At 46.7% G+C, this 26,964-nt stretch overlaps 1 protein-coding gene across 1 annotated transcript; it reads left to right on the top strand.

Annotated features, from left to right (window-relative positions):
• rorb (RAR-related orphan receptor B) lies at nucleotides 1–26,805 on the top strand. Its single transcript, XM_061816766.1, has 10 exons — nucleotides 1–112; nucleotides 19,298–19,383; nucleotides 19,477–19,618; nucleotides 20,063–20,494; nucleotides 21,471–21,592; nucleotides 21,778–21,910; nucleotides 23,152–23,259; nucleotides 23,451–23,561; nucleotides 24,699–24,811; nucleotides 26,291–26,805. The coding sequence occupies exons 1-10, from the start codon at nucleotides 106–108 to the stop codon at nucleotides 26,453–26,455; spliced, it is 1,419 nt and encodes a 472-aa protein (XP_061672750.1). The 5' UTR covers nucleotides 1–105; the 3' UTR covers nucleotides 26,456–26,805.
• The last annotated feature ends 159 nt before the right edge of the window (nucleotides 26,806–26,964 follow it).

Raw genomic sequence — 26,964 nt, 5'->3', positions numbered from 1 at the left:
TTGCCCGCCGAGACGACCCCCCCCCACCCACCCCTTTTTATTTGCGTGTTTGTGTTTGTTTCTTCATGACTGCTGCTGTGGGAAGTGAGGCGCAACATCAACACCATGCGAGGTAAGAGCGACTCACTCACACGCACGCACACGGGCGCACTGTCATGTTGGACACCCAAAGTTCATTGTCGGGGAGATTTCCGTTGATTTGTATATGCATATATATATTAGTGGTCAACTGTCAAGTCGTTTCCCCGCCATTCACAATAAAGTGAGCGTGCAAAAGTTTATTCGCGTGCGCAGGTGAACAAGCGATGGGGAATTGAAAGTGGCGCCCGAGCCGTCGCGCCAGCTCGCCCGCGTGGCCGCCTGCGTGCTGGCCTTGCAGTCAGGAAATAAAGATCATTTTCCGTCTTGTGGATTCGGGGTTGTGCCCAAAGGTTTTTTTTTTTTTTTTTTTGGGAGGGGAGGGAATGTCGGGGCCACTTGTGCGGCGCTCCACTAACCCACTTTTCCGCAAGGCGCCCGGCATGTTCCATTTTAACTTCAATGTCACGCTGCCGTCTCTCCCTCTCTCCCATTTTTATTTATCAAACTATTGTGTATTGTTTACGCACATTTGTTCATATCCATTTGCAGGTTTATTTATAGTGATTCTTAATGTGCAATTTAGGCTCAGATGAAGTTGCATCCCGCAACTTTTGGAAAACCTGTTACGAATTTTGTCTTTTACAATATTTATACCCAAATTTGCCAGTAAAAACAAACAATTGTAGCGCTTGGTGGAGATATGGGTGATCGTCGTCAAATCTGATTATTGCTGGTGTAATCACTGACTGGATTTATTATTTGAATTATATAAAGTAAATGGAAAAGACTGGATTGTGATGTATACGAATAATATATCGTTGATCCTCTTAATATAGTTGCTTTGTTTTCCAGTAGTTGCGATCAATTCTGCACATTGCTTGATGTGGCATTCAATTAAAAACAACGCCGTCTCATTTACAAAAAAAACAAAACAATAATTCCATCATCCAAATTGGAAATCTGCATCATATGTTTGCCGTCAACTTTTTGTGTATTTAGATGTCACGCATAAGATTTTCAAACTATGCTTCTGTTGGAAGTCGTGTGTCATGCACCTTGCATTTTGTGCACATAATGGCAGGCCTTGCAACCACTCTTGTGCATTGCATGGGGGGTGGGGGTGGGGGGGGGGTGTTCCTCCGGAAAGCTCCAGCTTTCACTTTACAGCCACGGTTAGCAGAGGAGGCCCCTGAAGCGTCTCTCTCACCCCTCTTTCCCCATCTCTATCTCTCTCCATCTTCCTCTCTCCCTCTGCACGCCCGAAAGGGTTTTGTCAGATAGAATTAAATCAGTGTGGGCAGCGCCCCCCCCCCCCACTTTCAACCTGTGTGTGTGTGTCTCAGCTGCCCTTACATGGAAATGTGCTCGCAACCGCAAGGTTATAAAATATACAGGCCCCTCGTGTACCGTGGTAATTATCATTTAACAGTAGCCACAACCTCTGAAGTTCCGACTGACGGCGATGCCAGGCCAGGGAAGATGAGATGAGGGGGGAAGGGGGGGGGGATACAATCTGGGTCTTTCCTGTATTTCAGAAAATGCGACGCAAGACGCTTTAAAAAGGAACATTTGTATTCTACTTGTTGCTCGACCTTCAGTATGAAGTTACAAGTCGCGTCCGACACGTCGCCGCGCATTTCGTGGAGCTCACGCGGGGACGCCTTTGCATTTGCCGCGGTGTCAGACGGCTGAGCCGCGTCGAGTCGACTCGCTCGAGGCCAAAGAGTTCAGCGTGCAGTCGCCGGAGCGGCGGGGGATCTTTGGGGCGGGAGAGGGAAGGTCAAAGTGCAGTTTGCGTCAGCGATGTGTGTCAATCACGATCTCCCGCACTCGGTAGAACGGCGGGAAGAGGGGAACGCGACGCTATTTGGGGACGAGCTGAGGTCAAAGGTGTCACAACGACACACCTGTGAGGTGTGCTGATGCTGTATCGTTCCCAGGCCATCAGACCCACGTAGAGCATCACTTAACACACACACACACACACACACACACGGAGTCGAACACTACGCATGACGGCCTCGTGCCAATGCGAATTAGTCCCGTCCCGTTTGGCCGTGGAGGCCCGTGCATCGATCCGTCCGAGATCCGAAGCGTCCCGGGATGGATTTTTTCCGCCAAAGGCAACGGAAGCGCTCAGCTCAGATAAAATCTATGCCGCGTCACTCAGATGACATCACTGGAACCCGTCGCGCCGTCCTTAAACTGAAGGAATAGTTTGCCCTTTAGGAGGTGGACAGAAAGATCTCAACTGCTGGACGGTCTGAACTGGGATCAGTGGAGGCGCCTTCTCACGACCGAAATGACCGATTCCCGCCGCGACTGCTTCATTTCACGCCGCAGAAGACGCAATAATCTGTTGTCGGACCCGGTTAGCGTCGACGGCGTTGTTTATTGTGTGTTTGTGCTGACTAATGGCGAGTGTTACGTAAGAAGAGAGGAGAGATTACCCCGGGCCCGTGCAGGGCCACATTGCTAATCCCTCAACGCGGGCCGACTGACTGAGCTTCGAAGGGCTCGGGTGCTGTCGCAACACACACGTGGGACGAAATATCCCACCGGCGATATACAAGTCCAACTGATACCACAGTCTACCACCCCCACCCCACCTCGCCAATCGCGTTGCTCTACTCTGTCTGTGTGTGTCTGAGGCCCGATGGCAGTCCTGCGGTCCCGCTGAGCCGCTATCATAGCTCATGTTTGTTTAGCGTGTGCTCAGCATAGACTTCCATGTTGGTTTTACGCCGCTGTCGCTATCTCGGGGATATGAGGCGAACCGTGCCCCCCCCCTTTTTTTTTTCTCCTCAGTTTCTCTCCCCAACTTCAATGTTAATATACACAAAAGCGTGGGCTATACGGCGCGCTCGAGTTTGTGCAGCCACTTTATCTACGCCAGGAGGGATTTTCAGACCCAAACCGCTCCCTAAACTCTAAATCTGCCTTCAAGTCGTAAGTCCTCTGATGCCAATTTCACTGATCCAGGAAGGGAGTTTGTCTCTGTAGAGCTACAAAAATATTCAATACCATTTTTTTTCCCAGATTCAGACTGAAGCTCTTAATAACAAATGTGTTGCTTAAAAGTGGAGTGTAAAAAAAAAAAATAACTAAAGCAAATGCAGACAAATGTTTTTCATGACCATTTGTGTCAAAACTACTATAGAGGACAAAGTTTTGACAAGACAAAGACAGTATGAATCCTGAAGTGGCCAGGAAAAAAAATCACACTCTCTAAGAGCATCAAAAAGAAGAATGCTAAACGGTGGGCTTCGGCAATTATTGTTTTGCTCTTCATTTCCACCGCATTATGTGTGAAATGATTTCATTTTCTGCACTCGTAGATGGGAGCGCTGATCTGAAGTGAACAAATGTTAAAGCGGGCATTTAAAGTCAGGAGATAAAAGAAAAAAAGAATGTCGGGAGCATGAGAAGGAGATAAGAAAGGGGAGCAATTAAAAGACTTAAGGGTTATAAAATAAAGTAAGCGTGCATGCGGGCGCGGCAGCCAAAAAGTGCGCCTAACGTGGAGGACGCGCACTTCAGTCGGATGCGCCAAACGGACATTTAGTCCAAACTGTAGACACACACACACACACGCATAGTGAGTCAAGATAATGTGATCAGATGACATTCGCACAGCGTGTTTGCCCCTCGGCGCTGACCAACGCCTGCACCCATTACGGGCGGCATCCAAAGTCCACGCTCGGAAACCGCCGCTTATCTAACACAAAATCAGATTACAGACCTCCAGTCACTGTACGATGGTGTCACATTCCCACTGCCACCTTCTTTGTTCTACCAACACGCATATGTGCGCATCGGGAACTTCAGATGCGCCCAAAAGCGATTCGTGCCATGCCCCCGGTTGCATTCAACGGGTTTTAAGAGTGCGCCTGCAAACTAAAAAAAAAAAAAAAAAAAAAGTGTCGCGCGGGCAGTTGCGACGCTTGCACGTCGCAACAATAAAGCCTGTGCCAATAAGCCAAGCGCATCTTTTCTTAATGACAAAGATTAGCCTGTTTTAGTGCTGGTAATCCCATTGAAGAGATTCTTATTCGGACTATCTTTCCTTCTCTTTATCCCCTTCTCTCTCTCTCTCTCTCTCTTGAGCAACCTCACTCAGCGCAAGTGTGCGCGCGCGTGTGTGAGAACAACCACTGCTCAGGACACACACTTGCAAGCGATTGACATGAGGTCTCTTATCCTCCCTCGGTAAAGGGAATGAAATTATGAAACCAAGACCGCGCCGCTCCTCTTTGCTCACTCGACACCAATTTAACGTGGGTAATGTATTCTGTGAAATCGTGCCACGAGAGAGAGAGAGAGAGAGAGAGAGAGGAGAGAGAGAGAGAGAGAGAGAGAGAGCGAAAGAGAGAGGAGTGGAGAGAAAGCAGGTGATGAGCAGAAGCAGGCTGTGTGCGAGTCTTTGTGATCAATTTGCCTCTGCGAAAGATGCCCCTGGGGCCACTTTGGGGAGAACCTTGTTAGGCTGAGTTAAATTGTTGCCCGAGGCGAGCTATTAGTGGCCATCCCTGAGAGGACACACACACACACACACACACACACATATCGCATGCTCCCGCACTTACACAGAAACGCACATGCACGCATTGAAACGCACACATCAGCTCCAACGGCCTCTCATTCATATGCTCGCGTGCACTCTGGCTTCGCTCGCTGGAATACATAAACACACACACACACAGCCGCCGTGGAAGAATCCGAACTTGAGGCAGTCTAGTGTAAAAAGATTCGGTTGCTGGAGGAAAAAAAAAAAAAAAAAAAAAAAAAAAAGATGGCTTTCACGCACTCACACTTAAGTGTAATAAAAAAAAAAAATCAGAGTTCAACCAAAGTACGACAAATACCTTGGCGAAATCACTCAAGGCAGGGGTGTCAAACTGTTTTTTGTCGGGGGCCACATTGGAGTTCCGGTTTCCCCTCATCGGGCCATTTATGACTGTGAAACCGTAAAAAAATTTTGATCGCCTCATCGTGGAATTTCCATGTACTTTCGGAAATCAGACATCAAGGGGAATGAGTTTTTTTTCGACTAGTGTTGTTTGGGAACACAAAAATGCTTACAATTCCACAGTGTTATCGTTTATGACAGCGATTTCCAAACTTTATAGAGCCAAGGCACATATTTTACAATTGAAAAATCCCACAGCACACCAACAAAAGTAAATGTCAGCAAAAATGGATTGATTATTTACCGTATGTACTTCCTGCCATCGAATAGGAGAGATTTTTTTTGTTCTGTCTATCATTGTGCCTCACTGCCATAAATAGATGAATAAAGACATTATTTCTTGGGAAAAAAAGTTATTTTTTTTTTTAGCAATTTTATAAAATTGGATAACTTTCCACGGCACACCCGAAGAGCGCTCACAGGACACTAATGTAGCCCGGCACACTGTTTGTGAATCATTGATTTGTGATATGACAATTTGAAATTATGGTACAGATTTGAACAAATAAATCATGGAGGTCAATATGCGAGATTTAGCTACGCGGGCCACATAAAATCATGCGGCGGTCCGGATCTGGACCCCGGGCCTTGAGTTTGACACCTGTGACTTAAGGGGTATGCGGGCTGCGTGCAACTTGTGCCCATTTTGTTAAGCGTGTATTGAACCCGTTTTGATCGTTTATGATGTCTCCGGTGAAGCAGTTTCTCCCAAATTAGTTCAACGGAGCGCAACGAAAGACAGAAACGAACAATCTGCTCTGGGAGGTCACGGTCGTTTTGTCACCTTTTGTAGGGAAAGAAAGAAAGAATATTAGGGAACATGTCGGACGTTTTTAAACCGATACACAAGCGTCACTACCGCGGGGATTCTCCGTGCAGCCAATCAGCGAACGAAGCGGAATGACGCTCAAGTTTTCATGAAAATGAAAAAAATGAAATGGGTAAAAAGTACATTGTATTGTTGTCATGAGCGAAATGAGACCAAAAAACCCCCCCACAATTTAACAACAATGACTGCAAAAGATAGATAGATAGCTAGATAGATAGATAGATAGATAGATAGATAGATAGATAGATAGATAGATAGATAGATAGATAGATAGATAGATAGATAGATAGATAGATAGATAGATAGATAGATAGATAGATAGATAGATAGATAGATAGATAGATAGATAGATAGATAGATAGATAGATAGATAGATTTTTTCCACACGGTTTTAATCCTGCGGAAAATTATTTTATTTCATGAAATATTTTTCAACAATTTCTTTTGGCTTTTATATCCCCGGCTACCCTGACAAGTGCGATATTACTCAGCGCAATTATGATTACTTATTATTATTCTAAATACCAGCGTCTCATCAGATGCATTATTTTAGCTGTGGAAGTGCCCTGCGGGTATTATGAAGTGTTGCATGAACAGACGCAGTATATATTTTTTTTCTTCCTGCGCTTCGTCTCCAAATGATGCATTTCGACGGCGATTTGCAGCATCCTTGCACCGCTTTACATTTGAACCACAAGCTACACCCCCCCTCCCCCACCCCCGCACCCCAAATTCTGAAAACAATCTGCTTCAGTTGCAGTTACCGGCTCGCTCGGTCCTCACATCTTCAATAAGAAATGATGATTTTTTTTTTTTTGTCTTTGGAAGCATGTGCCTCCCTTCTTTTCTATTAGTTTCTCTAACCTCCTTGGCTCGCTGGGTTAGCCACCTTTTTTCCCTCCCTTCCCCCTTCGAAGACAGACACACAATCACGCATACACACCAACACACACACACACACACACACACACTGTCATGTACGATTAGACTCAAGAGAAACACCATAGGAGGAGCGTTGAAGGAGGACGAGGACGTGGCCAACGCCAACAAACATTATTTTCCCACCCCGGGGAGGGGAGGACCTCAACTCAGTGTGTGTAAACATTTTCTGCAGCGCGTTCGTCGCCTCAGTCCAAGCGAAACGTGCACACAAGCGGCTCGTCTTCGTACGCACACATTTCGGGAACATGCGCCGTCGCGGGGACCGAGCGGGAGAAGACGGAGCTTCGAGCGACGCGTGCGAGTGCGTCGTCTGTCTCCGTTCTCATGGCTGACTTCGGGACGAGAATGACCAGATGCGGACCTCTCACACTCGTTTCCACTCTGATGCGTTCGCTCGGTCCTTAAGGAAAGGTCAAAGGTTGTCGGGCTCCTACGGGTCACCGGGGGCACCGAAGGGCCTGTGTGCGACCGTGTACAGTGACCATGAGAGGCAGATGGGCCGACTCGGTGTGTGTGTGTGTGTGTGTGTTTGGGCAGGGGTTGGCTTTACCCTGTGGATTTTTTCCCACGCCTCCTTCTTCCCTGATCCATCCTGCAATGGATGGGAGACACTGGGTGTGTGTGCGCATGTGTGTGTGTGTGTTGGGAGGGGAAAGGGTTAAGTATAGTATGTCATACTGTAATGTCTGCTTTTTTTTTTTTTTTTCCAAAAGCAGCTCGCAGTAATTTATGCAGTCAAGCATATTTGAGTGTGTTGCAAATAGTGTGTGTGTGTGTGAGAATCGATGCACTGGAAAACAGCCAGTGGCCCCCTTCTGTTCCCTCCCTGTGTTGCCCAATCACACCGCAGCAGAATATTCTTTGAAGAAACTGCAGCTGATCCCAGACCTGCAAGCTGAGCAATTACCCAGAGTGCTTTGCGGCTGGACGGCAATCTGGACAAGCTCATGCCCTCTGACACACAGCGTTGGGGGTGCACGGAAAGACAGACTGTTTGTCTGTTTGTATATTTGCGCATGAGGACAGTTGTGCTGGCAAAGGGGGGGGGGGCACTTTGATGACGACAGATTTTTTTTGGGGGGGAGTTGTGAGAAACAACATGGGTGTAAAGCGCTGAACGATTAGACCGCCAGCCAATGAAAGTCTTCTGCTGCAGCAAGCAAAATCAATTTTAGGTTTCTGCAATGATTACTCCACCAGCAAATCTTTAGCTGAAATAATATTTTAACCATTTTTTTTTTAGTTCAGTGTTTTTAAAAAAAACCTGAAAAAATATATAATTTGCATTATTATTTATTTACCGCTATGTCAAATTAAAGTTATCTACATTGCTGAACAGAAAAAGAAAAACTGGTTGAATTCTGTTTAAATTCTCAAAGAAGCCGAAAAAGGTGGCTCAAATTTTGGACCAAAAAAAAAAAAAAGTGAATTCCTCATTTCTATTCAAAATTTTAAAATGTTGCGAGCTCATTAAAAAGAAAAGAGCTTGTATTCAAGCGCTAGCAGATGCTGGATGGTCTGGAGGCAAATGCGTAGTGGGGGGTCTAATAAATTTGTCCAATTACTGTAGATGCTGCAACAGTGTGACAAAGAGATGTTTGGCGGCGGGGGTGGGAAGACCCCAGGGTGGGGAGGGAGGGGGGGCCCGGGGATATGAGGGGCATTGCTGCTGTCTGTCATTATGATTATTATTGTAACACACAGCAGGATGCGCACACCCACAACTGGTGCAAGGTTGCTTCAAGCCTCGTGTGAGCATGGCAACATGCATCCATCAGGAGATGAGTTTAGTAAATAAAAGAAATGGGAAAGTTCTGAAGGGTACTAGTATAACTGCAGACTGCTTTCTGGTCCACTTGCGTCGGGGTATCGAACACTGTGGTACAGTACTGAAAGGGTGGCGCGAGACACATTGCAGTGCAGTGTTTGGGTGACACAAAATTGAACTTTTCTCATGCGCGGCATATGTTTTTTTTTTTGGATTACACAACCGAGTGTGCTGTTTATCTCTTCATTGAAAGTTGCGCTTCGTATCACTGCTTTGATGTCACACTATTTACAGAGCAGATCCCGATATTGCAATTCCACCCACATTAACCTGTGGCGGAACACCAAACCAGATCACAGTCATGATCCAAAGTACACCGTGACAACCTGAACTGAATGAGAACCTTTCAATTTGAATTCAAGACACCCAAGGTCGCCGTTCGATGACTGACGTTATGGTCGTGCCATCGGACTTGCGGCCGCATGGCTTGGACACTCGGACGAAGAGAGGGGCAGAGATGTCCATCGATCACCACTTTGGAATGAATTGGCTCCGGTGGTGGGGAAAACCCAAACGTTAAGTGAGGGCTTGTTGGGAACGAAAAATCCCCCGTGAGAAGACGTTTCAACTCTGGCACAACTTCACCAATGTTCCGGCGGTGGCAGGGGAAATTGAGTCCAAGTCTACCATATTCGGTGCCTCAATTGCCGAGGTTGCTGAACAGAGCAGTGGCTGTGAGGTTGTCAGTGCCTGTCGTGGCAGCAATGGTCAAACCCGTTTGCTGGACACCAGCAGTGAGGGATGCCGACAAGCTGAAGAAAAATTCCTATGTTGCCTTTTTTGGCCTGTGGCAGGCCTGAGGCAACCGATGGGTACCAGCTGGCCAAACGAAATGCAGCTTTGGTGGTCGCGGGGGCACAAACTCGGGTGTGGGAGGAGTTTGGTGAGGCCAAGGGGAACGACTTCTGGATGGCTTGGAGGAAATTCTGGTCCATCGCCTGGCATCTCGGGAGGGCCAAGCAGAGCACCATCAACACTTTGTCTAGTGTAAATGGAGCGCTACTGACCTGGAGACGTTGTGAGTTGATGGGGAGAATACTTTGCAGATGTCAATTCCACCGACACGCCTTCCCATGAGGGAGCAGAGTCCGGGTTCTCTGAGGTGGGTTTTCCCTTTCTGGGTGTTTGAGATCACCGAGGTGGTTAAAAAGCTCCTCGGTGGCAAAGTCCCGGGGGTGGATGAGATTTGCCCAGAGTTCCTAAAGGCTCGAGATAATGTGGGCCTGTCCTGGTTGACAGGCCTCTCCAACATCGTGTGGACATCAGGGACAGTGCATCTGGAATAGCAGACTGTGGTGGTGGTCCCGCTTTTTAAGAAGGGGGACCCGAGGGTGTGTTCCAACTATAGGGGGATCACACTCCTCAGCCTCCCTGATAAGGTTTATCCAGGGGTGCTGGAGAGGAAGGTCCATCGTGAAGTCGAATCTCAGATTCAGATTCTATGTGGTTTTCATCCTGGAGACCCCGGAGCTGACCCAGGACACGTGGAGAGACTACATCTCTCGGCTGGGCTGGGAACGCCTGGGGATCTCTCTGGAAAAACTGAATGAAGTAGCTGAGGAAAGGGGAGTCTGGGTGTCCCTGCTAAAGCTACTGGCCCTGCGACTTGGCTTCAGAAAAGCGGTAGAAAATGGACAAATAGATGAAGTTATGATTATGATTTTCAGTGCATACAATAGTAAATTGTTGGCCGATACAGTCAATTCTTGGCACACATTTGCAGTTCAGCATTCGCAAACTCACCCATACATGATATTTTATTTTTTTTTTCCAGAATCTAACCAATGTTGATCAGCAGAAAACGTCACCTACTTTAGATTCTTTTTTTTTAAAGTCTAGGTTTTGTCATGTTTCATGTCAAAGTACTATTTACAGTACGCATGTATGTACTTTGGGATAACAGTTCTGAGGTGACTATTGTTAAAATTTCCTGGAGCGTTGGGAATAGGCTTGCGTTCACCTTATGAGGTCATGTAACGAAAGCTAGCACAGTCGGATGTAAAGCCAACTTGAAAACAGTGCTCAACTAATTAGCTTAAAAAAATATAGCACTTTACCTAAAGTAATTTAATGTTCATTCAGCAGTATTTCTTCATCATCTGAATGCAATATCCACCCAACAACTAATAATTACGCTTATAAAACCCCTCTTTTCAAGGTATCAGCGCTAGCAACAGGCTAGCCAGTTAGCAGCTAGCTGGGTGCAGAGGTTGAGGAGGAAGCGCATTCTTGGAAGCGCTTATTTTTGCAACATGGAAAGTATGGCAGCAGCGAGTGGGAGGTGGGAACAAGCAAAGCAAGAGGTGTGATTTACTGTAAAAGGTTTCCCGCTGTACAGTACTAGTACATTTTTAAGAGTTTCAAGATGTTTGTTATTGTATGAAATATTTATTAAAAAGTGTTTTGGGGTCATACCTTTCGATGTATTTGTGGTGCAAACTATTAAGAGGCAATTCCGATTTTTAGGTGATAATTATTTGCAGAAGTTTGCTAATTGTGCGCTGACTCGGTCGCCATCCCCCATGAGGGTCCGCTGAAGTTGGTTTGTAGAGGAATGAAGGTGGCATTGTGCGTTAGGTCAGTGCAGTACTTCGTCGAGACGTTACTCATACAATTTGTCATTTCTGAGAATGAAAGTAAAACCGGGTATCGAGAAGTTCCAGGCTCAGCAGAGAAACCGGAATTTCAAAAATTCCTACACGGTACATCACAAATTCACGGCGCTCAGATACAGCGGTGGAAAAACGCAGACGTCTGCGCCAGAAGGAGGCGAAGAACACGAGCAGTAGGAAAGTGACTGAAAATGAGTTTGTTAAGAAGAGCACACAGTCCACGGCGCTTCGCTGCGTTTTAGATGTCTCACACAGCAAGTGAGGCGGCGCGCTGCTCAAGTCCATGTGAATCCGGAGGCAGAGGAGCATTTGCTTGATTTTAATGGGACAGTAAGATGTGCAAACATGAGAGGAGACACAGGGGAGATAACCCAAGCAGTATTCTTATGCGCTATTCCCAGAAGTGTGACTTAATTCACTCGGCAATCACAGCGGCAGAAGTTTCGGCAGCGTTTCTTCATCAGCGGCGGACGGGAAGAAAAAGCTCGTTCCTCTCTCGGCTTTATGAGTCAAGTTCTGCCGCGAGATGGAAATAGATCATGAAATGCAGAAACGGAGATGATTTCCAAGTCACACAGCCACTTACAGCGTGGAGGAACACTCAGAGACGCGCGGCAATGTCAAACAGACTGAAGTGGAAGGGATGGCGAACAGTGATAACATAATTCAGAGTGTGTAAGACATCTGAGGCGGGCACCAGACTTCACGTTCACATTTAACAAGCAGCTTCGGGGGAGGGAAGCGGAAAAGCGTCGCTCTCCTTCATTCTCCCACAAGATATCTCGTTAACTTGGAAAGAAACAATTCACATTTTTAATATTAGGGGAAACACCACCCGCAGTCATCCTCGTCGAATCAGCCCCTGGGAGCTCGGGAGTTTTGTTTGCCTTTCTGAAGTGCTTTACGCCGGCAGAAGTTAGGGTGGAAAAGTGATAACTAGCGAGTGTTCGCGCCGAGCGCGACGCTCACGCCGTGCCGTTGCGCCTTCGTGTTGCTCGCTGTGGGGTTTTTTTTTTTCTGTTTTGGGGCCATCCTGCAGGCTGGACAAATGAAACATCCATGTCCAGTCTGCCGGTTCTTAACAACACACACATGCTTAAAATGTACAGCAACACCCAGTGGACTCCATTTGCTGTTGCACGATTAATCTGGGAAATGAAGTCGTCACTTAGTTTGCGTACATGCATTTCTGTTCGTAACCACTAATGAGCATGTTTGTGTGTAATAAGACGAAATATTATCAAGATACCGGCGGCAACATGCTGCTTCTTTTTTCATTTCTGGTAGCGCGCTGTAGATAATTAGGACTCTATTTAAAGAGGGGCAACCCAGGAAATACACAAGAGAACCTCACTTCATTAAAAATCAATTATGATCATGCACGTGCTGGTGTGATATGGTCCTCATGGCCAATATCGGTTACACACGTGCAGAGTTTAAAGCACAGCTATCTGGCCTTGTTACTCTGAAACTGGTCTTTCTTTTCCTCTCGTGAGCTTGCGACTGATCCTCCTCTTAGCTGAGGAATCGCCAGCATTGCAGTCCTGCTCTTACGTAACAACCTCAGGATAAACACTCCCACTCGGAGTAGTCAACAGAGCTGTCAGTCACTCAGCTCAAGCGTCTTCTCCACCCGCTCTGTAGACCAGATCTCACCAGGAGCAAGTCATTCTTCAACCGTACTCAAGAGTTATCACAAAACATGCCCGCGTACACCTCGATATCAAATATTGTACCGCAATAAAGTCGGATGGTGTCTTGCTTGGCCCATGAAATACACCCATTCTTAAAGTTTAGTGGAAATAGGTAAAGTTGTAGACATACAGGGAGTCCGCAGTCTACGAGATCCGTTCCTGCAGTAGCGACTGAGCTAAAATTTCGACTTAATTCGGATTCCACCATTAAAGTCAGAATTCACATCAAAATACTTTGTATAGAAAAACAAATACAGTGAAAGAAACAAGCTGATGTACTTAGTATTACTGCTGAGAGGTGGATGGAGAAGAAGAAGGGGAGCTATTGCGAAGGAAGCTGGTCCTCAATCCTCTCCATCTCCACAAGAATCAAAGAACCTTGTTTTGGGATCATTGTGTCCGACATCGGAACGAAACCCTTCACGTGCGCCAAGATACGGGCTGTCTTTAATAATTGTCACCACGGTCGACTGACTGAAGCCTTGGTGGTGTTGGTGTCGCTCCTTTGTCCAATCTTTTTATGATCTTGAGCTTAGTTTCCATGGTCGTGGATTTTCTTTTGGCTGCAGAAGCATTGCTAAAAGACACAGCTTTCTTCTTTGGGGCCATAAAGTCGAAAAAGGACGGCGAAGATACTCCTGGCGCACAAACACGGACAAGCATTAGCCAGACAAAATGGCGGATGGGGGACGGGCGTTGTAAAGTCGAAACGTCTTACGTCGAGACCACCTTAACCTGAGGACCCCCGTACAGGGAGACTCCACAATCTAAAATGTAGAACTGAAGAAGCCTTTTGGGTTTAAAAGTGATGCGTCTTTAACAAACAAAAACAGAGTCCGCCTGCATCGATTGAACTTTTGGGGATTACTTACCATCACCAGGATGTCTGAGTGTCACGGTGAGGAAGGCACGCCAAGGTGTGGAGGACCCAAATGCGGGGAAGCAGGAGGCAAGGCAAGACTGCAGGAATGTCAAAAAAAAATAAAAAATCTTTAATTCGAAAAACTTAAACAATTAAAAATACTCAATGTATGACTTAAACCTAAACTAGAAACTTGACGTAACGCAACGAAGCAAAAGCAACCCGTGACAAGGACAACGTCCCAATAAGAAGGGAAAGAAAACCGGTAGATAAATACACAGAGACACCTGGACGGGACGCGAGTGGCTGGAGGGAGCCGATTGGTCAAGACAGGGGAGGCGGGGCTAACACCGACAGGTGGAGACGACCCACAATATGGACATGAAAAATAAAACCAGGCCAACTCAAGCAAAACTGAGAAGATGACACTGAAGATCTACAATAGGTTTTATATCATGGAGCTAACAATCTCCTGGTACTTGTGTTTTTGCATCTAGATGTCTGTAAAAAGAGTTTGGGGTTTCTGCCTTAAAGTTATACTTTGGAGAAATTCAGCAAATTGGTGTCTGTGTAAAACCAGAAGAAGTTCTGAAGGCAATAAGAAGCTCGCTTTGAACGCACAAAATTCTCAATTCTACGATAATCTCAAAGCGGAGCTGAAGTAGAACAAGAAGCAAGTATTGTTTCGGAGAAGAAGAAGTGGGAGTCCTACGCTTTAACAATTCCTAAATCCTCAACTGCTGTGATAGGAAAAAGACGGGAAGGGCGAGCGGGGAGAGGGGGGTGAGAACAGGACACTGGATGACATCACTTCCTTTAAGAGTGTGACATCTTAGCACATCATCGCTGTGACAGCCAGACGAGTGCAGCGAGTGGGTGGTCACCCTGGCAACAGCGATGCTGTCATGGCCGTATCTCTATATTCTACCTGACAGTGCCCGCCGGCGAGGCGCGCGGCACACGCACGCCGACCAACAATGCGCACACCCACACGCACATTTGCAAACGCGCGCGCGGGCCGCACGCGCACGTCGCCTTATTTTTGGGGAAAAATTCGCTGCAACGCTAATGCTAACGCTCGCTGAAACAACGCACGTGCCCACACGCCCGCCTGTGCTCCTTTGTGTACTACAAAGAGGAGGACAATCTCCCATGGGTTTCGAGGACATAGACTGAATTTACATGTAGATATACTGCAATCACTGGGGCAGAAATGTCACTGCTTGCTCGTCAAATCTGCGTCTGTGTCCGCATCACTGCAGCAAATGGAAACAGCAGACGTGAACGCAGTTGAGACGTTTATCGGTGCTAACGAAATCGACACGGCCCCAGACGCGAGTGACCCGTTTGCAGACTGGTTTCTTATATTGTGCCTCGCGGGCTTTCCTTAGTGGACTTCCCCACGCGCATGTCGTCTGGGTCGTCCCAGTCCGGTGCCGCGATCTGAGTCATTGTGGAGACTGTTGGGCGGGAATGGATGGAAATGGGTCGGGCATTGAGCTGCACCACAATTCAATACTCGAGCAGTGCCCGATTTACTACTTCTTCTTTTGCTTTCGGCTTGTCCCGCTAGGGGTCCTCACAGCGTGTCATCTTTTTCCATCTAAGCCTATCTTGTGCATCCTCCTCTCTAACACCCGCTGTCCTCATGTCCTCCCTCACAACATCCATCAACCTTTTCTTTGGTCTTCCTCTCCCTCGTTTGCCTGGCAGCGCCATCCTCAGCACCCTTCGAGCAATATACTCACTCTCTCGCCTCTGAACATGTCCAAACCATTTAAGTCTGCTCTCTCTAACCTTGTCTCCAAAACATCCAACTTTGGCTGTCCCCCTCATGGGCTCATTTCTAATCCTATCCAAACTGCTCACTCCTAGAGAGAACCTCAACATCTTCATTTCTGCGACCTCAAGTTCTGCTTCCTGTTGTTTCTTAAGAGCCACCGTCTCTCATCCGTACATCATGGCCGGCCTCACCGCTGTTTTATAGACTTTGCCACTCATCCTAGCGGAGACTCTTCTGTCACATAGAAGACCAGACACCTTCCGCCAACTGTTCCACCCCGCTTGGACCCGTTTCTTCACTTCCTTACCACACTCTCCATTGCTCTGTATTGTTGACCCCAAGTATTTGAAGTCGTCCACCCTCGCCATCTCTTCTCCCTGGAGCTTCACTCTTTTCGTTTCTGGAAAGAAGATGTGCGTGCTACAGCCAATCCTTCTCGTCTCGGAAAAATCTGATTGCACCTTCCAAAAATAATGACGGAGCCAATGTTCGACTTTTCTCCTTTGCTGTTTTTGGTGAAAATGTCGACCCTAAATCATCTCCTCATATGTCGCCCACCACTGCCACAGTTGAATTCGTTCTACTAATAAATGTAGTATATTCAGCATTTGGTTCAGGTTTTTGTATATTCAGAGAAAAATGGGAGGGAAAATTTCTAGGGCTATTATTTTAGGAAGGTGACAATATTCAAAAAAACGCAGCTGATATCAGTTGTGCTTTAGGGCCTTCCGTGTAAAGATTGTTGGCATTGGTGTGTTGGTTGGATAGATTAGGTAAATATTGACCCGAATAGAAATGTGGTTTGTACCTGTGAAGATCTCGGGAGGAGAGGATAAACTTCACACATTCTCTCCTGGAGAAGGTTTCCTCAATCCATGATTTAAGTGACTGGAATATGAATGGAGAATGTTAAATTTCACAAATGCTCCGCACAGGATTCTTCATTTTCTTTTGGCTTGTCCCATTAGGGGTCGCCACAGCGTGTCATCTTTTTCCATCTCAGCCTATCTCGTACATCTTCCTCCCTAGCACCCAACTGTCCTCATGTCTTCCCTCACAACATCCATCAACCTTCTCTTTGGTCTTCCTCTCGCAGCTCCATCCTCAGCACCCTTCTACCAACATACTCACTCTCTCCCCTCTGAACATGTCCACACCATCGAAGTCTGGTTTCTCGAACCTTGTCTCCACAACATCCAACTTTGGCTGTCCCCCTCATGGGCTCATTTCTAATCCTATCCAACCTGGTCACTCCGAGCGAGAACCTCAACATCTTCATTTCTGCTACCTCGAGTTCTGCTTCCTGTTGTCTCTTCAGTGCCACCGTCTCTAATCCATACATCATGGCCGGCCTCACCACTGTTTTATAAACTTTGCTCTTCATCCAGACACTTTCCGGCAAATGTTCCACCTCGCCTGGACCAGTTTCTTCACTTCCTTAACACACTCTCCATTGCTCTGTATTGTTGACCCCAAGTATTTGAAGTCGTCCACCCTCGCTATCTCTTCTCCCTGGAGCTTCACTCTTCCTCCTCCGCCCCTCTCATTCACGCACATATATTCTGTTTTACTTCGGCTAATCTTCATTCCTCTCCTTTCCAGTGCGTACCTCCATCTTTCTATTTGTTTCTCCACCTGCTCCCTGCTTATCACAATATCATCTGCGAGCATCATAGTCCAAGGGGATTCAACCTCATCTGTCAGCCTATCCATTACTACCGCAAACAGGAAGGGGCTCAGCGCGGATCCCTGATGCAGTCCCACCTCCACCTTAAATTCTCCTGACACACCAACAGCACACCTCACCGCTCTTCTGCTGCCCTCATACATGTCCTGTACTATTCTAACATATTTCCCCGCGCCACCAGACTTGCGCATGCAGTACCACAGTTCCTCTCTTGGTACTCCGTCATAGGCTTTCCCTCGGTCTACAAAGACACAATGTAGTTCTTTCTGACCTTCTCTACAGTGTAGTGCAGTGGCAGATAAACTGGAGTTAAAAAAAAAAAAAAGGACAGCACTGGTTCACCCACAGACTATTGAACGCAATTCAACAAAATCATCTGTTTTACTGACAACCATTTACACAGTGGGTCCAAAAGTTAGCAAACGCTGTTTCAGTAAACGGCAGTGGCGCGGCGCATCTATGTGATATTACGGACGGCATCGCTCTTCTGCACACCCGCGTAAAACTACATGACGATGCGAGCGTACAGCGTGGTTCTGAGAACCGTCTGTAACTAACTACTCACTCGCTTAGACAGACAGAACTGTCCCCACTGATCCGCATATTGGATTATCCAATTACACGCACTGCGCACTCATTCCTGTGTAAGGCTATATTCCTTTGTGAACACGTATGAAATGAAACATGCGTTATAAATATGACGTACAAACAGTATGGACTGACAGAGAATCTTTTTCAGTGGACTTCACCTTCACAACGTAGTAAAAGTTAATGAAGAGGTGTTTCAAAACTACGTAATACATTGTTACCAACACCATCAGAGGAGTATCCATCCATTTTCTTAGCCGCTTATCCTCGCGAGGGTCGCGGGAGTGCTGGAGCCCATCCTAGCTGTCAACGGGCAGGAGACATTGTACACCCTGAACTGTTTGCCAGCTAATCACAGAAGAAGTATTATTTTCAATATTTATCTTGTAATTTGCAGTGTCCCATGGAGCATGAAGAACAAAATTTAGTGGGTAATTTGTTAAACCCATGCACGTGGATCTACTTGGGCTATTGATGCATTTTCAGCAAACCCAACAAAACTTCCGAACTTTCATTTGAAGTGAACTGAACGGATACCCGAGCGGCGTTTTAAGATCGTGCTCAGCACTGCCAGCTCGTTGGGAAATAATTTAGGATTAAATCGGCTGCATAATCCCTTTAGAGAGTGTGCAATCTCAGCAGACAGACCTGCCCGTCACCGCGCACCCGTCCAAGTATCACTTCACAGGAAGTGCGGCTTTCGCTTCCCACAGACGATGGACGATAGGCTGAGATACGCGGGCAACAGGTGCGCGGGCGTGTCGCACTGAAAACAGATTCTGTTGTTTCCATGCCGTGCATTCGGTTTTGGCTGTACATGGAGCTGCCGATACACAGTGAGTAATATTTTCAAAGGAAATGTAATAAATTGGGATTTTCAAAGGAAGTATGGTTCAATAAATGTGAGCGAATGATTCAGGAAAGGCCTAAATGTGGGAAAAGTGGGAGGAATTGGGGATCGTTCTAATGAAAAGTGGTCAGCAGCAGTGATGTAACTTTTTTTTTTTTTTTTTAATTCATTATGGGCACCGTTGCTAAACTGCAGGGGTGTTTCCTTTAAGTGGAAGACGAGAGCCGAGAGCCACAAGTAGTGCAAGCGAAGTGTTTGAGTGGGTGCATGCGGTCCACCTCATCGCGGTCATTAAGAGAAACTCCTGCAAAGACACACAGAAGGTCTACGTGTCACACTGCCCTTGTGAAGGTGTTTTCATAACTCGAAAACGTGCTGTAGTTCACACACCGCCACTTCGCTGGGGTCTTACAGCCAACTAGGTTACTGGCATTCAGTTTTTTCACGGTCCAATAAGCCCAACGACTGAGGTTCTAAAAGTGTGGAGGCTTTGTGCAGTTTGTCCTCTCACTGTGCTTTAAAAAAAAAAAAAAAAAAAAAATCTTTCTTTTGACACCTCGCTCTGCTTGCAGCCCAAATCGAAGTTATACCATGCAAAATCTGCGGAGACAAATCATCGGGGATCCACTACGGAGTCATCACGTGTGAGGGGTGCAAGGTAAGACTTTGTCGACGTCCCGAAAGTGGTTTCTCTCTTTTGTTCAGGTACCCGTGGGTTCAGTCTTGGTGCGTTGTGTTGACGTGTAATCAGGGATTCTTCAGAAGGAGTCAGCAGAACAATGCGTCCTACTCCTGCCCCCGCCAGAGAAACTGCCTCATCGACAGGACCAACCGCAACCGGTGCCAACACTGCCGCCTTCAGAAGTGTCTCGCCCTAGGAATGTCCAGAGACGGTGAGGCCACTTTCACCTGCACTGGAGTGAACATGAAATGAACGTTGCAGACTTGTAAATGCTTGATTGAGGACTCACTTATCTATCAGGGTGGGATAAACCTCCTCCTTGATCTTAATTCTCCAACTTGGACAGTTTTGAGAATTTTAGAGTTCTGATTTTGGGGAAACCTTTTAGTTTTTCCAGCAAGATTGTGCCCCAGTTTAGTAAGGAAGAACTTGACTCCATCCCACCAAACACCTTTAGGATGCAAGAGACCGGATGTTGTGAACCAGGCCCAGATCAGAGATCTTGGACCACATAAACATTACCACAGAGGGGGCAAAAACTGAATATTCACTAAATCAAGCTGTGTTGTCCTGATACTGTTTATTGAAAAAGGTTTTTCTGTCTCTTTCCCTCTCTTCCCTTTTTTTTTTTTTTTTTTTTTATTGGTGTTGTTAGCGGTTAAGTTTGGCCGGATGTCCAAGAAACAACGTGACAGTCTGTACGCAGAGGTCCAAAAGCACCAAGCCCGACTACAAGAGCAGCGGCAGCAACAGACCGGAGAAGCGGAAGCCTTGGCACGCGTCTACTCATCCAGCCTCACCAATGGACTGTCAACCCTCAACCATGAGATTGGGGGCACCTATGCCAACAGTCACGTCATCGACCTGCCCAAGGGGGGCCACGGCAACGGCGCCGGACTTCCAGGGGGCTACTACGGGATGGATTCCACTCAGCCGTCTCCAGACCAGTCGGGTTTGGACATGTCAGGCATGAAGCACATTAAACAGGAGCCGGTGTACGACCTGACGCCGGTACCCAACCTGTTCAGCTACGGAGGCTACCAGGACAGTCAACTGGGTCACAACAATGTTAGCTTGGGAGAACTAGGTAATGACTACTTCATCGTTAGAGAATAACAGACAGAGGACGAAACAGAAAGTTTGTGACGCATTCACAAATGCTCAATTTGCTTATATTGTAGAGCAGAGGTGTCAAACTCATTTTTGTCACGGACCACATTGTCGTTACGATTTCCCTTAGAGGGCTGTTATGACTGTGACGCCATCAAAATCTTAAACCGCCTCATCATAATTACGCATGAAATTTATGAACTAGTTTTGGAATCGGGCAGCACGGTGATCCCTCTGGTAAAAGCATTGGTCTCAGAGTTCTGAGGACTCGAATTCGATCCTGGCCCCGCCTGTGTGGAGTTTGCATATTCTCCCCATACCTGTGTGGGTTTTCTCCGGGCACTCCGGTTTACTCCCACATCCCAAAAACATGCAACATTAATTGGACACTTTAAAATTGCCCCTAGGTGTGATTGTGAGAGCGGCTGTTTGTCTCTATCTGCCCTGTGATTGGGTGGCGACCAGTTCAGGGTGTGCCCCGCCTCCTGCCTGTTGACAGCTGGGATAAGCCCCCGTTCTCCCCTCGACCCTTGTGAGGATAAGCGGCAAAAGAAAATGGATGGATGGATGGATGGATAGTTTTGGAATCGGAAATCAAAGGGTACAACTATGTTGATGTTTGCTAACACAAAACCGCTTGCAATATCTCACCGTTATCATTTATGATATTGCAATTTGAAATGTTGGCACAGATTTGAACAAAAATCATGGAAGTTGACGCACACGATTTACTTTCGCGGGACCCATAAAATTATGCACCGGGCCAGATCTTGTCACCCGGGCCTTGAGTTTGACACCTGTGTTGTGTAGCAAGCAATCTACTGATACATGAATATAGAACAAGTGTGCACACGTACGCACGCCACACGGACACCTCTGCAGCCAATGTATCTATAATTTACTAAACGGACGTGTTAAGCAGCTAGTCAATTGGCTTACCTTCTTTCCTCCAGACCGCATCGCTCAAAATATCATCAAGTCTCATCTGGAAACTTGTCAGTACACCTCGGAGGAGCTTCAGCAGTTAGCCTGGCAGACACACTCCTACGAGGAGGTCAAAATCTATCAGAGCAAGGTGAGCGTTTTTGTTTTAAAGGATTCTTTTGACACATTCCCCCGAAACCAAGTAACCGAGTATGTAGTATGTAGGAATTTGACACAGCATTTTTTTTTTTTTTTGTTCATAAGTATGCAATGGCATGAATAAAAGGGACATGCATTACCAGTCTCTTTCTAAGGAACAAATGTGATGTGGTTTAGCCTCGGGACGTGCTGTGGCAGCAGTGCGCCATTCAGATCACGCATGCGATCCAGTACGTGGTGGAGTTCGCCAAGCGCATCTCAGGGTTTATGGAGCTGTGTCAAAATGACCAGATCCTCCTGCTCAAATCAGGTGAGTTCACCCCGACTGCCCCTTTTCAAGGCCTTTTCACGCCACTCTTGCGCAGCGGGAATGGCCCGCGAGGCAGCGCGGAAGGACAACGGCATCCCGGCGCAACCCATGCCGACCGTGGCCACATGTGGAGGTTTTGAGGGAGTGTAGCACAAAACTGAAGAAAAGCCCTGGCTTTGCTTATCTCAAGGAGCAGCTAAAGAAAGGGAAGGTGTCCATCCCGTACTAATTTCATGGCAGATCTCGGCGTTAATAAGCACATTAGTGAGCGATAGTTCCACAAAGAACGCTTTGGGATGTAGTTCAGGAGGAGCAGGGAGCATTTTGAAAGGCTTTTGAAGATACCGTAGTACATAATTTTTTCTTGTTGGGGTCACTGCATTTATTGTGGTTTTCTCCATTCCCCCCACGCCGTTTAGGGGACAAGTCGACAACAATAGCACTCAGAAATCAGTTGCCATGCCCCACAATCTTCCAAAATGGCGACTGAACATAATAGGTTTGAAGTCGATCCTCTATCGCGTATTCCAGATAATATCGGTGTATGTTTTTTGCTAAATGCGTCAGAGTTGTCCAAGAGAGTTCTTTAGAGAGCTCTCAACTATTTCACGCAAGGATATGTACACGGAATTAAGATTTTGGACAGAGTAGGACGCAATGTCAGAGTTACTGCGAAACATTGGCGATCGATGCAAAAAAGTTGACTTCTCCCTTATTTTCGGGCATACAGTCTTGTGTTTGTTGATATTGTCCACATTTCGTTGTGCGTGTGGTTTTCCACAAGCCTTAATCCATCGTAGACACTTTGTCAACTGTGTTTTAGCCTTTGGAAAATGAATCAACTTGGCCCCTTGTAACCTAGCCGGATACCTTTCATCAGAATTGCACGTTCCCCAACTGCATCTGAGGACCATTTTCTTCGAAACATTAACTTTTCCAAGCGCACACTACTGACAACCAGCATTGCTTGTGGGACAGTACGGCGAGTCGAACAGGTCGGAAAGGTCCATTGGTCATTGGCCATTCAAAATAGAAAATTTTTCTATTTACGTCAGCCGCCCGCTGCACTTGCCGCGCCACGATACGACATTCCGAGGTCCCGCCCCCTTCAGCACATACAAAACGAACGGGACAGTTGGCGGCGGCTTGCCCGTTGCCGAGTGCGCTGTGAAAAGGCCTTCACTCAGCCTGTCCAATACGCAGCAAGGAAACTTTCAGGCTCCAACGGTCTGCTCTTTCAGGTTGTTTAGAGGTCGTCCTGGTGAGGATGTGCAGGGCCTTCAACCCTCTCAACAACACTGTGCTCTTTGAGGGGAAGTATGGAGGCATGCAGATGTTCAAAGCTCTGGGTAAGTAAGACGTGATTCGCTGCTCAGTACTCTTTGGTGGAACTGACAATCAGGGTCGATTGGAGGAAATTGCTTGGATCATTTGTCCTGTTCAAATAACGATGTCCCTCTGAGCATTACGGTCTAGAAAACGAGTACAGTAACGACTTTATTCCTCTCGTCTGTCCTCGTCTTTGTGTTTGCTCTTCAAGGTTGTGATGACTTAGTGAGCGCGGTGTTTGACTTTGCCAAGAGTTTGTGCTCACTGCAGCTGACGGAGGAGGAGATCGCTCTCTTCTCAGCAGCTGTCCTCATTTCCACAGGTCAGCCGACACGCGCTAAATTGCGTTGGAATCCAAGTCGCACAACCAAATTGCGACAAATTATCATTGCATCGCAAATCATTCAACTTCAGAACACAAATATTGCGGGTATACTTCCTGATTTCAGATGTAATTTCATTTATATTTTCTCACTTTGTAGCTTAACTTGAAATATTTTCAGAAAAGGTTTCATGTGGTGAAGGCACGGTGGATCAGCTGGCCTCACCGTTCTGAGGACCCGGGTTCGATCCCGGCCCCGCCTGTGTGGAGTTTGCATGTTTTCCCCGTGCCTGCGTGGGTTTTCTCCCGGTGGGCACTCCGTTTTCCTCCCACATCCCAAAAACATGCAACATTAATTGGACACTCTAAATTGCCCCACGGTGTGATTGTGAGTGCGGCTGCTTGTCTCCATGTGCCCTGTGATTGGCTGGTGACCAGTTCAGGGTGTACCCCGCCTCCTGCCTGTTGACAGCTAGGGTAGGCTCCAGCACTCCCTGCAACCCTCGTGAGGATAAGCAGTTAAGAAAAAGGATGGATGGATGGATGGATGGATGGATTTCATGTGGTCTAGGCTAACAGTACAAATACTCGTTGTGCCCCCTTCTGGTTATTGTGCAAACATTGATTGAATACTGTAACTGTGTCCACTCACTGCAGCATAGGTATTGTTCCATGGAACAGTTTTTAGTATCGCTTTTTTTTTTTTTTTTAGCTCATCCAGGGTTGTAGGAAATACATGAGCTGTACATACATTTGCAGTTGGCAAGCCTCTTGCTGAACATCTCATCTTATCCAGCACGGCCCATCAATGTGTTTGGGAGTCTGTTTGAGAAATCTCCTGAAAACAAGATGCCAGAGTAGCAGTGCAATATAAAAAAATACAAAATAAATCACATCAAATTGATTGACATAGCTATGCAATTCTAACCAGTAGCAGTTCATCCGCCAAATAATGCAGTGAAGTCTGTAAACAGCTGCAGGGATGAAAGTAAAATCAAATAACGTTGATAGCCAATCTATGGACTCCATCTTCATCAGCATATTTGTATTGGTTTTGATGTCATATCAGGGAGCGTTTTTGTGGGCCCGCTGTACATTGCCGATGAAAAAAAAAAAAAAAAACTCTTTCCTTTACAGATCGTCCGTGGTTGATGGAGCCCCGCAAAGTCCAAAAACTCCAGGAGAAGATTTACTTTGCCCTGCAGCACATTATGCAGAAGAACCACATGGACGAAGACGCATTGGCGAAGGTAGGGAAAACCTTCAGAGTCACAAACGTCATCCTTCGAGTAGCAGGCGATTGGAGGAGATGCGTGAAAAAAAAAAAAAAAAACGCAAAATGCTTTTGCCGGATAGCAGAGAGGCCAAGTGTTGAGTTTAGGGTCATGAACCAACGCTGCGGGGGGGGGGACCCAAATGCAGGAATTCCAGGCGATAACGTTCGATGGTTTTATTCAGGAAACGGGTCAATACCAAAAAGCAGCCCAAAACAATGCTAGGGCTGCTAGGGTTACTCTAACTTACGCACAGAAGCGGAGAGTCCCACAGGGAGTGAATGCAACTCACTAAGAAAAGGTAATGAACTGGCAAATACCAGTGGCAAAACTCCAAACATAAATCCATGGTCTAAGTCGAGTCCATTTGGAAAACAGCTGTGACATACCAGTGGCCTGGCCACTCCCCCTCTTGGCAGTGGCCAAGCCTTGCTCATGGCAGTTTAGTATGTGGCACTAACTATGTCGTAAGGAGAAAGCAACATCATGGAATGAATTGGTTGTACATTAACAATATTAATTAATAATTCATTTGGCTCCCGTGTTGCTGGCCTTAATGTCAAATGAGATTTAAGCAGCCAGTGTGATCTCGCTCTCTCGTTGGGTGCGGGTTCTATTCAAAGGTCGGTGGACTCAAGTGTGAGTACTGTTACTTTACAATAATGTGACTCAAGTAAAAAGTAAAAAGTAGACCCTGAGTCAGGGTAAGAAAGTACACAACGAAAAAAAAAAATCAAGAGTGCCTGGTGAGTAACTTCATCATAACGTTTTAATTTTCGGACCCTCTAAATACTCAAGTCTATAAATTGTCAAGAACCTCCGGTACGGGGGCAGACCAAAATGCAGGACTTCGAGGCAGAGGCATAATTTTCAATGTGGTTTATTCCGGAAACTGGGTCACACAAGGTGTAGCAGTCCGACAAGGCAGAGGCACAGAAACGCTAGGCTAGGCGGGATCCAAAAGACATACAACGAGGTCCGATGACTCTGGGGCAAACTAACAAACTCAACAGGACAGGATCAAACAAAAGGGCACAGAATCGCTGTGACTAGGGTTACTCTAACTTATGCATAGAAGCGGAGAATCCCACAGACAGTGAATGCAACTCACTGACATAAAGCAACGAACTGGCAAACGTCAGTGACAAAAACTCCAACTTAAATGCCTAATTACAGTCTCCCGCAGTTGGTGGCGCCCTGGCACAACATTGATGTTGAGTACTGAAAAGACATGAAAAAACTTTCGTGATCACGTTGGATTGGCCCAGAAATCAAAGGGGAAGTCCAAAAATAGATCGCGAGCAGCATGTCGATCATCAGCATTCAAACTACTGATTATCCCAAATGTTACTTGAGTGAAAATAACCTGAGTACCCACCGCGGGTCCGATGGGCGGCACTGTGCAGGATGTTCTGATCCAAGTAACTCTTTGTTTTGTCGTCCTTCTCCCGTCAGCTGATCAGTCGCATCCCAACCCTGTCCGCTCTGTGTACGCTCCACACGGAGGAGCTTCAAGCCTTCCAGCAGCTTCACCCAGAGACCGTCAGCGTCCTCTTCCCTCCGCTCTACAAAGAACTCTTCAATCCCGACCCGAACTCGGCCATGTCCATGCCCAAGTGACCGCCGGCTGCGGCGTTGCGACAAACAATGTCGGCGGAGGAAGGAGAGAATTAAAAGGACTGCTGTGTCTGACAAGACCACGTTGGCAATATCTACTAGGTCCTCATCATATTTCACAGCCCCCCCCCCCCCCCTCGTTTCATGTGAGGCTGTGGATGTGGATTGGGGGGGGGGTCACCTACCATAAACTTACAGTTACTTGGAATGTCCAGCACTTATCCCATCCGATTCACCGATACAGTCTGAAGAATGTATATAAGAAATGAAACGCACCCTGCGGGGGGCTCCTTCTCGTCTCCTGACCGGAAATGTACAGACTTTAAAAAAAAAAAAAAAGAAAATCTAGGGACGATTTATGCTGTCAGTCTTAAAATGTGGCAAATTTATTTTGAATCTGAAAAAGGAAGGCAAAACCCCTTTTTTTTTGTTGGTTTTATTCCGAGATAAAGAAATAGTTTTAAAACGCTTAATGGGGGAGGGGGCTGGGGGGTTAAATTAGAGAAGCTATT

Source organism: Syngnathoides biaculeatus, chromosome 4 (genome assembly GCF_019802595.1).
Source record: "Syngnathoides biaculeatus isolate LvHL_M chromosome 4, ASM1980259v1, whole genome shotgun sequence".
NCBI lineage: Eukaryota > Metazoa > Chordata > Actinopteri > Syngnathiformes > Syngnathidae > Syngnathoides > Syngnathoides biaculeatus.
Note: the sequence above shows the minus strand (reverse complement) of the source record. Positions and strands in the feature narration are given on the sequence as shown.